Genomic DNA, 16,118 nt, shown 5'->3' with positions numbered 1-16,118 from the left:
CCATCCATCCATCCATCCATCCATCCATCCATCCATCCATCCATCCAACAATCCATCTATCCAATCATCCATCCATCCATCCATCCATCCATCCATCCATCCATCCATGCATCCATCGATCCTACCCAACACCTACTAAGCATTTATTAGGTACCAGGCCCTGTGCTGGATGCATGGGGTGCAGAACCAAATAGGTTATGGTCTCTGCTCCCAAGAGCTCACAGTCCAGTCTGGGAAGACAGGGAGACATGAGCTCTGAAGTTCCTTTCCATTCCAACATTCCTGAAAATCTGACCAGTACCCAGGCTCTGCCAGTGAGCATCAGGTGGATGCTTGTGGCCTGACTAAAAGGCTGGGATCTTCCTTTGCCTGGGAACATCGGGGCTTAGGCTGATCCTCCTTCATCTGGGAACACCAGGGCCCTCCTCACCAGCTCAGCTGAGGCTCTGAAATCTCCTCTTTCTTCCAAGCTGGTGTACGGATGCTGCTCAGGGGCAGTGTGGAACACAGTACGGGACCCTCCCTCTGGAAGGCCACTGCCAGCACCTCTGACCCTACCTCCACTGGTGAAAGTTGGTAGAGTCTGAGGAAGGAGTGGCCAGAACGCAGTTTCAAAATTTACTTTCCCTGGATTCTCTCTCTCTCTCTCTCTCTTTTTTTTTTTTTTTTTTTTTTTTGAGGCAGTCTTGCTCTGTCGCCCAGGCTGGAATGCATGGAGTGCAGTGGTGCGATCTCAGCTCACTGCAACCTGCGCCTTCCAGGTTCAAGTGATTCTTCTGCCTCAGCCTTCCAAGTAGCTGGGATTACAGGGGTAGGACACCACGCCTGGCTAATTTTTGTATTTTTAGTAGAGATGGGGTTTCACCATGTTGGCCAAGCTGGTCTTGAACTCCTGACCTCAAATGATCCACCTGCCTCAGCCTCCCAAAGTGCTGGGATTATAGGCATGTGCCACCATGCTCGAACTCTTATTTTTATTATTTTTTTTTGAGATAGGGTCTCATTCTGTCACCCAAGTTGGAGTGCAGTGGTGCAATCGCAGCTCACTGCAGCCTTGACCTTCCAGGCTCAAGTGATTCTCCCACCTCAGCCTTCCTAGTAGCTGGGACTACAGGTGTGCACCACCACACTCAGCTATTTTTTTTTTTTTTTTAATTCAATTTTTTTGTAGAGATGGGGGTCTCACTATGTTGCCTAGGCTGTCTCAAACTCCTAGCCTCAAGTGATCCTCCTGCCTTGGCCTCCCAAAACATTGGGATTACAGGCATGAACCCACTGTGCCCAGGCCACTTTCCCTGAATTCTTTATCCTTCTGTCTAAATTGTCTCTTTCCTCCTTTCCCTCCTGTCTCCATTTCTCCTATCTCTTCTCTCCCTGTTCTCTTTGTCTCCTCCCTGATCTCTCTTACTTATCTCCCTTCTCCTGTTTCTTCTCTCTTCTCATTGAATGCTGGGACACATGGAGTTCAAATTTTGGGTCACCAGTGTGGGTCCCTGGAAATGTCAGGACTCTTCTCTCAGCTAAGTCTCCTTTCCTAGAAACCACGACTCAGAGAGGACAAAGCAGAGGGTACATTTACCCTGCCCAGGCTGCAAAGAACAGGCGCTCCTTTCCTCACGCCCATCCAGTTCCTTCCTTTTCTCCCTCCCTCCTTGTTCATATACTTTCCCTTGCCCTTCTTTAGAGAGCATAGACGAATGCTGAATCACACGCTTAATTTTTAAATTCTAATTCTCACCTACAAAAGCAACACCTCCAAGCTCAATCACACTGAAAACACAGATCTGTGGAATCCAGCAGAGATTTTTTTCCCTTGGTTCTTTCCTAGCTCCCATCCCATCCCCATTGTAGAGCTTGCTGGAAGGATGACAAAGAGGAGGAAAAGAAGGGCAAAGGGCGAAGGAGGAGGGAAGGGGAGGAAGAGAGGCCTCCCGAGGAAGCAGGGAAGGGCCTGAGCCCACCCTCCTCCAGGAGCACCCCTCCGCTCACCGACGTGTCCTCCGAGCACGAGGCTATGATGTTGTCGATGAAGGGGTTCCATTTGATATCCAGAACATTGCCCTGGTGGCCGCAGACCTTGGGGTAGTTGGGCTCAATCCTGCCTGTCTGCAGAGGAGAAAGAGAGAGAAAGAGAGAAGATTAGTTTGATGGCCCTGGGGTGGCCTTGAATGGAGTGCCTTTTTTCTGGGCCTCTCAACTGGACTGGAAGGTACTGGAGGAATCACCTGTGTTTTATTTTTGTCTTTGGGCACTGCTGGGCCAAGTCAGGTTGGGCCACATTGTTCTGTGGCTGTGTCCTCCCCAATACTGAATGGTGCAGGGAGGCCGCACAGCCATGGTGGGGCAGGCTGCTGCTTGTTCATACACACCTCTGCAAATGAGGAAAAGGTGCCCCTGCACGAAGTAAAAGTGTTTAAAGTTAAGCTGGAATGACCAAAGCCTGACGGGCAGTAGCCCTGGTGGCACACACACAGGCCCACGTTCTGCCCCGATCACGCACACCCAGACGCTGGGCTGCACCTACTCTCCCTGGGGCCCACACTCCCTGCTTCCCCCAGGGCATAGTCAGGTTTGGATCAGGAGGCGGCTCTTTCCTGCTGCACCGGGAGTCAGCGGAGAGGCCTGAATCTCTGGGTCCGCCTATACACTCTTACACAAGCCATTCTCTCCACGATATGAACGAGCATCCTTGTGCAGTGTACATCTTCAACACCGGTATACAGTACCCTGTGGTTGAAAGCATAGGCTTCAGAGTCACACAGGCCTGTGTTTGAATCACAGCTCTGCTACCTTTTAGCAGTGAAAGTTGTGGCCTTAGGAAAGTTAATGAACTTCTCTGAGCCTCGGTTTCCTCTCTCTAAAATGAGAATAGCGATGTCTACTTTTTAGCATTGTTGTGAAGATTATGTGAGCCAATACGCACAGCAAAGCACTTAGTGAAGAGAATATCAGTAAATGCTCAATATATGACAGCACTTATTATTGTACAGCTTAGATAACACCTCCTCCAGAAAGTCCTCCCTGATACCTTAGTGGGTGAAGATCTCTTCCTCTGTGCTCTCGCAGCATTCTGTGCTTCCCTCCATAACACAACCAAGCCGAGTGCGGTGGCTCACGCCTGTAATCCCAGTACTTTGGGAGGCCAAGGCGGGCAGAACACCTGAGGTCAGGTGTTTGAGCCCAGCCTGGCCAACATGGAGAAACCCCATCTCTACTAAAAATACAAAAATTAGCCAGGTGTGCTGACACACGCCTGTAATCCCAGCTACTCAGGAGGCTGACAGGAGAATCGCTTGAACCCAGGAGGCGGAGGTTGCAGTGAGCCGAGATTGTGCCACTGCACTCCAGCCTGGGTGACAGAGCGAGACTCTGTCTCAAAACAAACAAACAAACAAACAAAACCACAACCAGATCTGATTTGCAGTTTGGTTCTGTTTGCCTGTGAGCAACTGAGGACAGAGTCTGTGTCATCCTCGTCTCTGAATCTCCAGCCCCTTACAGGTCTGATACCCAGTAGGTGCTCAGTTCATGACTTCCTAGGAGGGGGTGAGTCCACAAAAGGATGGAACAAGCGGTGTGGATGGGTGTGGAAGAGCTGTTCCATGTTTAGCGGCTACAAAGGTGGCAGAGAAGGGAGGGGGAATAGGCAGAAGCTATGCTTCCATCTCTCAGGTCTTTTTCATGCTACTTTTTTGGGGAGTTTGAAGGAGAGGAAGCAAGGAGGTTTCCCCAGTTACTGTCCATCTGCTAACAGTGGGTAGGTGGTCAGAAAAGAGGGAGGTCTAGGAGGTCATACCGCTGTCTCCTTCAGATTCCTCATCATAATAATGAGGAGGAAGAGAACCAATTTCTGCCAAGTCCTTGCTACTGCACATGCCTAGCACTTCCCAGTGAGATGAAGAAGAGTTATTTCAGAGTGTGTGTCCTGCCATGACCTCTTCCCCACCACTTCCTGCCTGCATCTCTATCGGCTCATTTCCAGATCGTTTGATCTTTTGCAACAGAGCCATGGCAGGATGGGTAGAGGAAAAAACAGGACTGGAGAAAATGGCAGTGGTATGGAAGATGCAGAATGAGGCAGAGAAAGAGAGGGGAAAAAAGCCTCAGAGGCTGGACCCAGGAGAACTTCACTGATGTTGTATGTTGTGGAAAATTAGAGGATAGAGAAAAATGATTTGGAGAGTGTTGATATCAGTTATGATATCAATATTCTATGAATACTGAATATTCTATCAATATTGAATACTCTTTCAATATTCTATGAAAGATGTAATTAGGTTTGGCATATATTTTAAATTACTTTTAAGCTGTTAGAATATAATTTTTTAGGCCAGGCACGGTGGCTCATTCCTGTAATCTCAGTACTTTGATAGGCTGAGGCAGGTGGATCACCTGAGGTCAGGAGTTTGAGACCAGCCTGGTCAACATGGAGAAACCCAGTCTCTACTAAAAATACAAAAATTAGCCAGGCGTGGCAGTGGGCACCTGTAATCCCAGCTACTCGGGAGGCTGCGCCGCAAGAATTGCTTGAACCCGGGAGGTGAGGATTGCAGGGAGCTGAGATCGCACCATTGCACTCCAGCCTGGTGACAGAGTGAGACTCTGTCTCCAAAAAAATAAAAATAAAAAAGAAAGTTTTTAAATGTTAATATTAACTTTTATTTACTTATTTATTTTTTGAGACAGAGTCTCACTCTGTCGCCCAGGCTGGAGTGCAGTGGTGTGATCTTGGCTCACTGAAACCTCCACTTCCCGGGTTTAAGCGATTCTCCTGTCTCAGCCTCCCGAGTAGCTGGGACTACAGGCGTCAACCATCACGCCCAGCTAATTTTTATATTTTTAGTAGAGATGGGGTTTCCGTGTATTGGCCAGGCTGGTCTTGAACTCCTGACCTCAGGTGATCCACCTGCTTTGGCATTCCAAAGCCGTGAGCCATTGCTCTCAGCTGAAGATGATTTTTTAAAAATGAGACTCTAAGCAGGGGCTGGGTCACATGTGACTCTGAGATTTATTAGGGTTACATACATTGTCTTTAACTCTGGAAACAACCCTGTTAATTAGATATGAGGAAATTAAGCCCCAGAGAGGTTAAGCTACTTGCCCAAGGTCAAACAGCTGAAAGCACAGCTGGGATTTCCACACAGGTGTGATTCTCAAAAGCGAGTGTTCTTGAACCCTATTGGTCACTGTTGGCCAGCTCCCCTCCTGCAGCTCAGACTTTTCATGGGCGGATAGGCCCTGTATCATCTGCTTCCACGGCTCACTTACTCTCTGACAGAGTCATTCCTTCCGTCTGATCTCAAAACCTGCATTGGAGTGCTCCCTGAGCAAGGCTGTCTGCATTAAGTGTCTGGCAGCCAGCCCAGCCCAGGCAAATCTGAGAGGCACCAAACCATCAGATAACAGGAGCTTCTAGCCAGCAGCCCATGGGTGATACACTGGAGGGGCAGGTTAGGCAACATCACTGGAACCTATTCTGAAAAGAGAGGAGCCTATTTAGAAGGGGGAGTGGCCACAGTCCTGCACTCAGGAAGGAGACAAGTCTTTCTAGAGACTGATGAGCTCCATTGCTTAAAAAAAAAGTTTGAAAACCACTTTTCTGTAGAGACATCAAGCAAATTTAAAAATGCAATTATTACCTCCAAGAAAAAATGTTGTCTGAGAAAGCTAACGTAGGCTGGGCACAATGGCTCACACCTGTAATCCCAGCACTTTGGGAGGCTGAGGCAGGTGGATCGTTTAAGCCCAGGAGTTCGAGACCAGCCTGGGAAACATGGCAAAATTCCACCTCTACAAAAAACACGGCAAAAAAATTAGCTGGGTGTAGTGGCACACATCTATAGTCCCAGCTACTTGGGAGGCTGAGGTGGGAAGATCACTTGAGCCCAGGAGGCCTAGGCTACAATAAGTCATGATCATGCCACTCTCTTCCAGCCTGGATGACTGAGTGAGACTCCGTCTCAAAAAAAAAAAAAAAAAAAGAAAGAAAACTAATGTGATCACAGTGCTTAATGCTTTATGTACAATATTTACATGATTGTAATAATGTAAAAAATAAGATATTTATATCTTTTTTTTTTTTTTTTTGAGACGGAGTCTCACTCTGTTTCCCAGGCTGGAGTGCAGTGGCCAGATCGCAGCTCACTGCAAGCTCCGCCTCCCAGGTTTATGCCATTCTCCTGCCTCAGCCTCCCCAGTAGCTGGGACTACAGGTGCCCGCCACCTCGCCTGGCTAGTTTTTTGTATTTTTTAGTAGAGACGGGGTTTCACCGTGTTAGCCAAGATGGTCTCAATCTCCTGACCTCGTGATCCGCCCGTCTCAGCCTCCTAAAGTGCTGGGATTATAGGCTTGAGCCACCGTGCCTGGCCAAACATTTACATCTTAAGCAAGAATTGTGCTATGCTGTACTTGGAAGACAGAGGCAAGGAAAGTGTGTATGTGTGTGTAGTAAGAAGAGAGACAGAGCTGGAAAAAAGCTAGAGCCTCATTTTCCATAATAGGGAGCCAATAGGCTATGTCTAATACTTGAAAATCAAGATGCAGTGGTAAAAGCATGTAATTAAGAAATATGGGGGTAAGTGCATAAAGAAACAGCTAAAATCAGAGTAGGAAATGCAGAGGTGTCACAAGACGGGACAGGGGTTGTGGCTCTAGGCAGTAGTGGGTTGTAGATGCTTAACAACTGGGTCTCCAGATAAAAAAAGGCACTGATTCATAGTGTTTGCCAATTTTTGTGGTGTAAATATTCCCAAGATCACTGATTTCAGGCTAATGTCACCAGATACAGAGATAGAAGAGGCTCTCAGCACACTATAATAGAATATTTCCACTATGCAAATGTAATAGGCACAGATAACCTCAAGAACACAGATAATAGTGAAATAATTGGGAAGTAATAAATTTTTAATATTTAGTACTTCTGCTTTTACTACAACTTAATTGTAAGTTTATTCAATGTAATTTATAATAATGGCTCTGTTTAACAACCAGCTTGCAAAACTCCTAAATTTCTTAAAAAAAATTTTACCAACAGGCTCTCACGAGCCAGCACAAGCCAACCCCAGCACATCACTTTGCAGTGCTACAGGCTGTAGAGTATCATTAGACCTTCTGACCTCTGCACATTTATTACTTTAACAAACATAAAAATTAAAGAAAAAACATAATGCCTCTGTCAAATGTTGTAAAGGAAGCTGATTGAAATTTTTTTTTAAATGTGAGCAATTTTATCCCCAAGCCCCACATATGCCTCTGTTGTACAAGTTACTGTTTCTGTATAGGGAGTGTGACCAGAGACCAAACTTGGTTCTGTCGCTAAAGCCTGGTTCCTAACGGCTACACAATGCTGTTTTCTCATGCTTCATACTAATCCACTAACACCAACACTAATACATACCTATTGATAATGTAATAGTATATTAACGTAAACACATTTGTATCGATTTACAAATATAATCAAATTTAATCCTCATCACAAGCCCATTTTACAACTAAGAAAACAGAGATTTAGTGAGCTTCTATGGAGTCAAGATTTTTCAGTGTTACATGACTGTACAATGACTGTTTAGATGGTCGACTCACAGAATTATCCCAGGGGTAGGGTTCTCAGAAGTCCAGGGCTCTAACCTGCCATCTGGTCCTCCAACCTCAGAGAACTTCAGTCTCAACAGAGCTGGGGCAGAGACCTTGCTGCCTGGGGTGGGGGGTGGAGGAAGAGTCCTATTCTTTGGAGTTTATAACCCTTAGGGAGATCTTCACCCTGTTCTTGTGGGCATTATCCTGGAGGGCTCACAGAACAAGTCCAGCCCTTCTTTGCTAGGACAGCCCTTCAATGTCAAATGTTGAATGGCAGCTGTTGTGCACTCTGAGTCTTCCCAAGGAAGAGCCCAGGGCTGGGGATCAGGTTGTATCTCAGATATACCCTGTGTTCCAATGCCAACAGACAGAGTTATTGGCAGATAGGGTGTCTTTTAGATATAACCTGATCCCCAGCACCAGGAGAGGGGCATGGACGCCCTGCTCCAGGATGAGTGGGAGTGTCAAGTAGGGCAACTTCTCCGGAGATCCACTTGACGGAACCTCTCCAACACTTTTAAAAGGTTCATGAACTTTGACCAATAATTCTGCTTTGGGAATATACCCCAGGGAAATCAACAGAGCAGCACACTAAAACAGTCACCACCATGTTATTTATCATAGGGACAGCAATGGGGACATTGTCAAAATAAATTACAGTACACCCATATAATTGAATATTCTGAGGTCATTTAAAATCATATATTCAAAGAGTATTTAGTGGCATGAGCACTGCTAAAGATCTACACTTAGTAAAACAGAATCAAGTTCTATACAGGTTGAGTATCCCATATCCAAAGTGCTGGGACCAGAAGTGTTTCAGATTTTGATTTTTTTTTGAGATTTTGAAATATCTGCATTTTACTTACTGGTTGAGCATCCCAGATCCGAAAATCCAAAATCTAAAGTGCTTCAAAGAGCATTTACTTTGAGCATCATGTCGGTGATCAATATGTTTCAGATTTTGGAGCATTTTGGATTTTGGGTTTTTGGATTTAGGATGCTCAACCTGTACATATAAAAGGATCCCTATCTATTTTTTAAAAAACCAACCTACAAGGAAATACATCAAAATGCTAATAGTGGGCCGGGCGCGGTGGCTCAAGCCTGTAATCCCAGCACTTTGGGAGGCCGAGACGGGTGGATCACGAGGTCAGGAGTTCGAGACCATCCTGGCTAACACGGTGAAACCCCATCTCTACTAAAAATACAAAAAAAAAAAAACTAGCCGGGCGAGGTGGTGGGCGCCTGTAGTCCCTGCTACTCAGGAGGCTGAGGCAGGAGAATGGCGTAAACCCGGGAGGCGGAGCTTGCAGTGAGCTGAGATCCGGCCACTGCACTCCAGCCTGGGCGACAGAGCGAGACTCCGTCTCAAAAAAAAAAAAAAAAAAAAAAAAAATGCTAATAGTGACAACATGTGAATAGTTGGATATTACTAGCAGCTTCCAATTCTAACAAACATATAAAATTGTTATTAAAAAACAGATATTATTACAAAAAACACACCTCCCATAGCCTTGATTGAAAAATACTCCTCTCTGGTTTCAAGCAAACAGGTCTTAAAGAATAATATGCAGACTGGTGCCTACCAGATTTACATGTTTTGAAAGCTTTTGTGCAACATAAATGTATTTGTTCATACAGGTTTCTCTACACCCTTGTTACCACATGGATGGTTTGGAGGGTGCTATGGCTTGAATATGTTCCCCAAAGTTCACGTGTTGGAAACTTAGTCTCCAATGCTACAGTGTTGGGAAGTGGTTATAAGAGATGATTAGGTCAGATTAGGCACAGCCCTCATGCATGGATTAATGTCTTTATCTTGGTAGTGAGTTAGTTATTGTGAGTGGGTTTGTTATAAAGTGAGTTTGGTCTTCTCTTGCTCTATCTCTCTTGCCCTTCTACCTTCTGCCATGGGATGTCACAGCAGGAAGGCCCTTGCCAGATACCTGCATCATGCTCTTTGACTTCCCAGCTTCCAGAACCGTAAGCCGAATACATTTCTGTGTATTATAAATTGCCAAGTCTGTGGTTTTTGTTACAGCAACATAAAACAGAATAAGACCAGGGAAAATACATCTTTGAAATTAAATAAAATTATATAATTAATTGAAAGTGCATTTCAATGTGTGTGTGTGTGTGTGTGTGTGTGTGTGTGTGTGTGTGTGGCATGCACTCAGGCAGCTATGGCTGGGCCCTCCCTTGGAAAGGCTGGTGGCATGGTGAGTCCGTGGGTGTAGCTCACCCAGCAAGCTGTCCAGGGGAGTGGTGGGTGCTCTCAGCCCCTGTCCAGGATTTTTTTGAACCCAGTGAACTGACTGGGAATGAGACAGTTTCAAACCAACCTGCATTGCAGCTTCAGCTTCCTAGATTCTCCCATCACTGCAGAGCTGAATTTTGTACATGGAAGCAAAATGTTTTCTTACCTAGAGAATCAGCTTAGTGAGGCAGAAATAACAGACTGAGCAGGGGGCAGGATTTCCACACCCAGTTCCAGCACTCACTGGCCCAGTGACCTTGAACATAACCCCTGGCCTCTCTGGGCTTCCCAGATTCCCAGACCCTGGTCTGATACCCTTACTACTTTTTCATGGTTTCCCTTTTTACTTTATGAAGCAAGACATACCTGCAACCACAGAGTGCCATGCTTCTGATGTACCAGCACAGAACACAGGACTCCACATTGAGTCTGGATGGCAATGCCAGAACTACCATGAAGAAGACAATAGTGATAATCAAAGACTATTTGATGAGTGATTGCAAAGTGCCAGGCCTTGTGTTAAGCAATTTTTTTCTTTTTTTTTTGAGACGGAGTTTCACCCTTGTTGCCTAGGCTGGAGTGTAATGGTGCGACCTTGGCTCACGGCAACCTCCATCTCTTGGGTTCAAGCGATTCTCCTGCCTCAACCTCCCAAGTAGCTGGGATTACAGGCATGTGCCACAGTGCCCAGGTAATTTTTTTAGTAGACACAGGGTTTCACCATGTTGGTCAGGCTGGTCTCGAACTCCCGACCTTAGGTGATCCACCTGCCTCAACCTCCCAAATTGCTGGGATTACAAGCATAAGCCACTACACCTGGCCATGTTAAGCAATTTATAGACATTTTAAAATTTAATCCTTGTAACAACCCTATAAGGTTTTATTAAATCCTTATAACCCTCTGGTAGCAGTTCATTTTATGGATGAGACACTGAGCTCTTGGAGGCGACTTGCCCAAGGTGACTCAGCTGGGAAGTGAGGAGCTATCATCTGCACTTGGCTGTCTGCCTCTAAGGCATCTCTGCTATGCTGGCTTCTGTTTCAGGATGTAGATGAGACACCAAGTAAACCAGGGAGGAAAGTCGTTAGAAATCAGTGTAGGAGGCCGGGCGCGGTGGCTCACTCCTGTAATCCCAGCACTTTGGGAGGCTGAGGTGGGCAGATCACCTGAGGTCGAGAGTTTGAGACCAGCCTGGCCAACATGGAGAAACCCTGTCTCTACTAAAAATGCAAAATTAGCTGGGTGTGGTGGCACATGCCTGTAATCCCAGCTACTCAGGAGGCTGAGGCAGGAGAATCACTTGAACCCGGGAGGCTGAGGTTGCAGTGAGCCGAGGTTGTGCCACTGTACTCCAGCCTGGGCAGCAGAAGCGAAACTCCGTCTCAAAAGAAAGAAAGAAAAAATCAGAAGTAGGAGCTCAACATTTCTAGTGTGGTTCCCACAACGGGTCGGTGGCAGCTCAGTCGTGAAGCCCCTTAGATTTGTTCTTGGAGACCCTCCCTTCCTACTCTTTTTCTCACCCAGTCTCTCTCCTCCTCTGCCTAGAGCTTGCCAAACTTGGCTACATTTTAGAATCACCTGGGAGTTTAAATAATCCCAATACCCAATGAGCAATATCAAGTTAATTATCAATAAAATAAAGTGATTAATTAATCAAACAATTAAGTATCAATTTAATCCCAATATCCAAGAGGCAGGAGCCAGGCACTGGTATTTTTAGCAGGTTTCCCAGACTGATTTCAATGAGCAGCAAAGACTGGGAACCACTACCCTAGAAGCTCCATAGCCTGCTGGGGCCTGGGCCTCCTGCCTCCTGGAGCACCTGAAACACTTATGCATTCTGAGTTAGCAGCTGAAGGTTAGTCTTGTCTCCTGTTGGGGAGGGTGAGCAATTAAAAACATTATCGGCCGGGCGCGGTGGCTCACGCCTGTAATCCCAGCACTTTGGAAGGCCAAGGTGGGCGGATCACCTGACCTCAGGAGTGTGAGACGAGCCTGGGCAACATGGCAAAATCCCATCTCTACTAAAAATACAAAAATTAGCTGGATGTGGTGACACGTGCCTGTAATCCCAGCTACTTGGGAGCCTGAGGCATGAGAATTGCTTGAACCCAGGAGACGGAGGTTGAAGTGAGCCGAGATTGCACATCTGCACTCCAGCCTGGGCAGCAAAGTGAGACTGTCTCCCCAAACAAAATTAAGAACATTATCATGCACATTTAATACAGGCTCATTTGTAGAAACCACAGGTAAAGCAAATAGGAAGATAGAAGTCACATTAGGTGATGAGCATGTAAAGGAGAACCCAGGGCAGTGGATAATGCTGAACCCAGCGGATGGGTGATTTACTGCCGGAATCCCAAGCCTCAGTATGAAAGATGTTTTTTCATGGGCCACCCCTATCATCACTTTCCCTCACTGCATGCTGTCCCATGCATCCCAGACCATCTGATTAGGTTGCTTACAGTCTTCTTGGCTCTCTCTTCTACGACTGGAAGTTAATATTAAAAGAGAGAGTCATCATAAACAGGTATTGCAGTCCTCCTCCCCAAAGTCCCGGGCAGAGATCAGACTCCCCGTGTTCCAGGCTCCTGGGCCTGAAGGAGGCTTTGCCCCCAACTCACATTTGCACAACCCCCAACACTTGCACAGACATTATCTTAATTAGTGTTACCCAGAGAAACCGACTAAATGAGGACACTTGCCCCTGGTCACACCACTTGGCAGGGACAGAACCAGAATGAGTTTATGCAGGCTCAGAGCTCTGGGTACCACTGTGGGGCGGGAGCAGGTCTCATGCTCCTAAACATGGATGTCCTTCATCCAAAGGGCTGCCTGCTCCACCACAGGGTGTTCCCTATTTTCCAGTGACTGTCCCCAACATACACATGTATATGCTTGCACGTGCAACACACACACACACACACACGTGTGCCACATAAGCTCCTCTGCTGTGGTCCTTTCTGCCCTGGCCTCTGGCTGTGTTCTTTCTCTCCCTCCACCCCAATCAAGACGTACTTGTCTTGTGTCCCCTATTTCAGGACCCTGCTTGCTTTGGCCAATTAATCAAGTAAACAAAAGCCTTCCAAGGAGGACTGGGAGACATTGGGTTAGTCCATTTCTCCTTGCGGGTCATCTATGTACATATTGACAGAAGCCTTTTAGAGAAAGCTGCTTGGCCCAAAAGTGTAATCTCCTGGGGTTTTTAGACTCTCAGACAGACTTCTAGGCCATCTATTTTGAGTCAAGGGCTTTATTCACTCTAGAGCTGGCAGGATTTCTGAAGTGGGCCCACTGGTTTATCTCCTTCCCTGTAATGTCTGCTCTTTTCAGTTCTCTCTCCAATCCACCTTACACACTGTTGCCTAATTTTGCTAGGATGCAACTCTGATGAAATAACTCCCCTGCTCCAAAATCTTCAATGGCTCCCTACTACCTAGACCTTAAAAGCCAAACTCCTTATCCAGGCATCAGAGCTGTTGTCATCCCAGCACAGTCCTGCCTTAACACTCTCCCTCAGTCCACTGCCTATGTCATGCACACGGTTATACACCTCCGCCTCCAATGCTCTTTCCACACTGAAGGACCTTTGGTTCCTGGTTCACCCCTGCCACCAGGCTGCGAGCACCATGATGACAGTGGTCTTGATAAAGGTCGCACTCTCTTGTTGAGAGGCAGAACATGCTCCGCAGGGAGGGAGGTGAGGCAGGTGTGTCCTGAGATGGTGAAATCCCTGCTTCCCAGCATTCGAGGCCTTAAATGTGACTGGTAGGGAAACTGCAGAGGGAAGGTGAGGCTCCCAACATCCAGTCCCACCGTGCTGTCTCAATATCCTACAGTGGGGGGGGGAGGGTGTGGTACACAAATACTGTAACTGTTGGAAACGTGAGAAGTGGCAAAAAAAAGTTACATGACGGCATCCATGCAAATTGTGGGAAAAGCACATTTCTGGTTTAGGCAGAAAATCAAAAGAAAAGGACAGTGCTTGCACCATCTTGAGGCTGCCGTCACTAGCATTGGCTTTCTCCTCCCCCGCCACAGAGCCGTGTTCTCCAAGCAGGTGGGAGTGCTGGGGTTACGGGGTCTGGACCAACAAGGGAGTCAGCTCTGGAGTCTTCAGTATCTTCCCATGACTGGGCCCCAAACCGGCCTTTGCCCTTCAGGCTCCCCACCAGAGGCCTTCCTGAACATCAGGACCCCCTCCCCAGAGGAAGCTACCCTGAATGCGGGTGGCCTAGAGAGACATATAGGCATGGAGGATCCTGGGCAGGTGGAGCTCCGTCAAGGTCAGGAGCGGATTCCTAAGTCTGCCCTCCGCTTTTTGGCTCAGAGGCCTGGCTTTCTGCCATACCAGGGGCCCTCTCAATAGAGGACCCACCAGAACTTCTCCTGTGTGTGGGGGCTGCTGCCAAAAGTATAAAAACCCCTCCTTCCGTTTACCATCTGGCCCAAGGAACGGGGAGGGAAGAGGGCTCTCCCGCCAGGTGCCCTTCCTGTAACACCCCAATTCCCCACACCTCTCCTGTAGCGTGAAAGGAAACTTGTTTTGAGTTGTAATTTTTTTGCCCAGCCCACCTGGGATTTGGGGAGCATTACTACAGCAGAAGGGCAGCAGCCTGGGATTCAGGGGACCCGGGTTTTCATCTCAGCTCTGCTCTGCACTGGCCGAGTGGCCTGAATCTCTGTCTCTCTAGGTCTCAGTCTCTCCCTGCGAAAAGTGAGACATTTTTTGGGGGTAGGGATAATAAACGTGGTATTCTTGCCCCTCCTGGAGTTTCTGTATCTACAACAGGCATTGCCAATCGCTCACTGAGTCCTGCCTGAGCCCAGCAGTCCTCAGCACAGCATCTAGGGAGTCCCGACCAGTCGATCAGAGAATGTCAATCGGGGGCCACGTGATCTCTTAGAGCCCTGACAACTGTAAACATCCTGAGCCCCTTGCTAAGCCTCTGAGACTCCCTGTACCTCTCTGTATTCAGAGAGGATTCCCGGAGGCCTCTGATGAGTTAATCCCCACAAATGCCTCTACATCTGCTCCTTCCTCTCCAGGTGCACCCTGCCTTCCTGAGGCACTCCAGTCTTCTAATTGGTCTCCACGGTGCTGGTCTCTTCTTGAACCCCAGAGCAAGATCAACCTTCTATAACTATTACTTTCCTCGTGCAACTCCTCCAGAATCTTCCATGGCATACGTAACTATCTGTAGGATTTTTTGGCAATTGGGCATCCAAGCCCCCTTCCTGATTTGGAGGAGGACTCTCTCACTGTGGGCTGTCCTGGTGGGATGCAGTGCCCCACCACGAAAGCTGAAGCAGGGGCTCCTCCTATCCAGGGTCCTCTGCTGTCCAGGGACAGGGCACGGGACTGGGTTTGGCCAATCAGACTCCTACCCAGGGTGGGCTGAGACTGGGCCCTTGGGAGCTGTCTTGGTGCTGATCTGGTTCCAAGTCTGGCTCTTCACTGCCACAGCCCTAGCCCTTTAAATCTATGAAGCCCCGAGGACTGGGGTTGGCAGTGATTTCTGTTGCTAGCAACAGATAACCACATCTGTGTTATCTCTGCTCCTCAACAATGTCTCCACTTTTCAGAGACAGAAACTGAGACCTAGAGAGACAGAGATTTGGGCCACTCAGCCAGTGTGCAGCAGGAATCCTGTCAGCTCCCCTTTCTCCGTCTTATCAGATCCAACTTACCTGCCTGGCCCTCGAGGGGCACGCACACCCTGTTCCCACCCCCACCTGCCCTCTAACCTTATTCTTTGGTTTGCTCAACCCTACAGGGGTCGCACTTCTCAAGTGTAACAGATCCAATTTTAAACATGATGTCTCAGGTCCTATGAAAATAGTGATATCTGCCCCAATCCGAATATTTGGATGACCACACTTTTTCCCAGACTTCTTCTCTAAGGAAACACAGATCTTCTCTGCCAGCTCATGTGTGTCCTGACCCTTGGTTTGGGAAAATATGGTCCCCAATCAGGGTGCTCCTCACTGGCCCCCTGCCTGCCTTCCTTGTGACACAGTCCTTAGAAAGGCTGGCTCCTGGCTGGGCGCGGTGGCTCAAGCCTGTAATCCCAGCACTTTGGGAGGCCGAGACGGGCGGATCATGAGGTCAGGAGATCGAGACCATCCTGGCTAACACGGTGAAACCCCGTCTCTACTAAAATACAAAAAAAAAACTAGCCGGGCGAGATGGCGGGCGCCTGTAGTCCCAGCTACTCGGGAGGCTGAGGCAGAAGAATGGCATGAACCCGGGAGACGGAGCTTGCAGTGAGCTGAGATCC

General features: G+C 47.7%; 1 protein-coding gene across 6 annotated transcripts in view; it reads right to left on the bottom strand.

Annotated features, from left to right (window-relative positions):
* CORO2B (coronin 2B) overlaps window positions 1-16,118 on the bottom strand; it is a 216,252-nt gene that overhangs the window by 29,875 nt on the left and 170,259 nt on the right. For all 6 annotated transcript variants that reach the window (XM_023220661.1, XM_023220658.1, XM_023220660.1 and 3 more), the window contains one exon: window positions 1,990-2,106. In XM_023220661.1, coding sequence (XP_023076429.1) covers window positions 1,990-2,106 — 117 coding nt within the window. The remainder of the gene's footprint in view (window positions 1-1,989; window positions 2,107-16,118) is intronic.

This window comes from Piliocolobus tephrosceles, chromosome 6 (assembly GCF_002776525.5).
Source record: "Piliocolobus tephrosceles isolate RC106 chromosome 6, ASM277652v3, whole genome shotgun sequence".
Taxonomy (NCBI): Eukaryota; Metazoa; Chordata; class Mammalia; order Primates; family Cercopithecidae; genus Piliocolobus; species Piliocolobus tephrosceles.
Note: the sequence above shows the minus strand (reverse complement) of the source record. Positions and strands in the feature narration are given on the sequence as shown.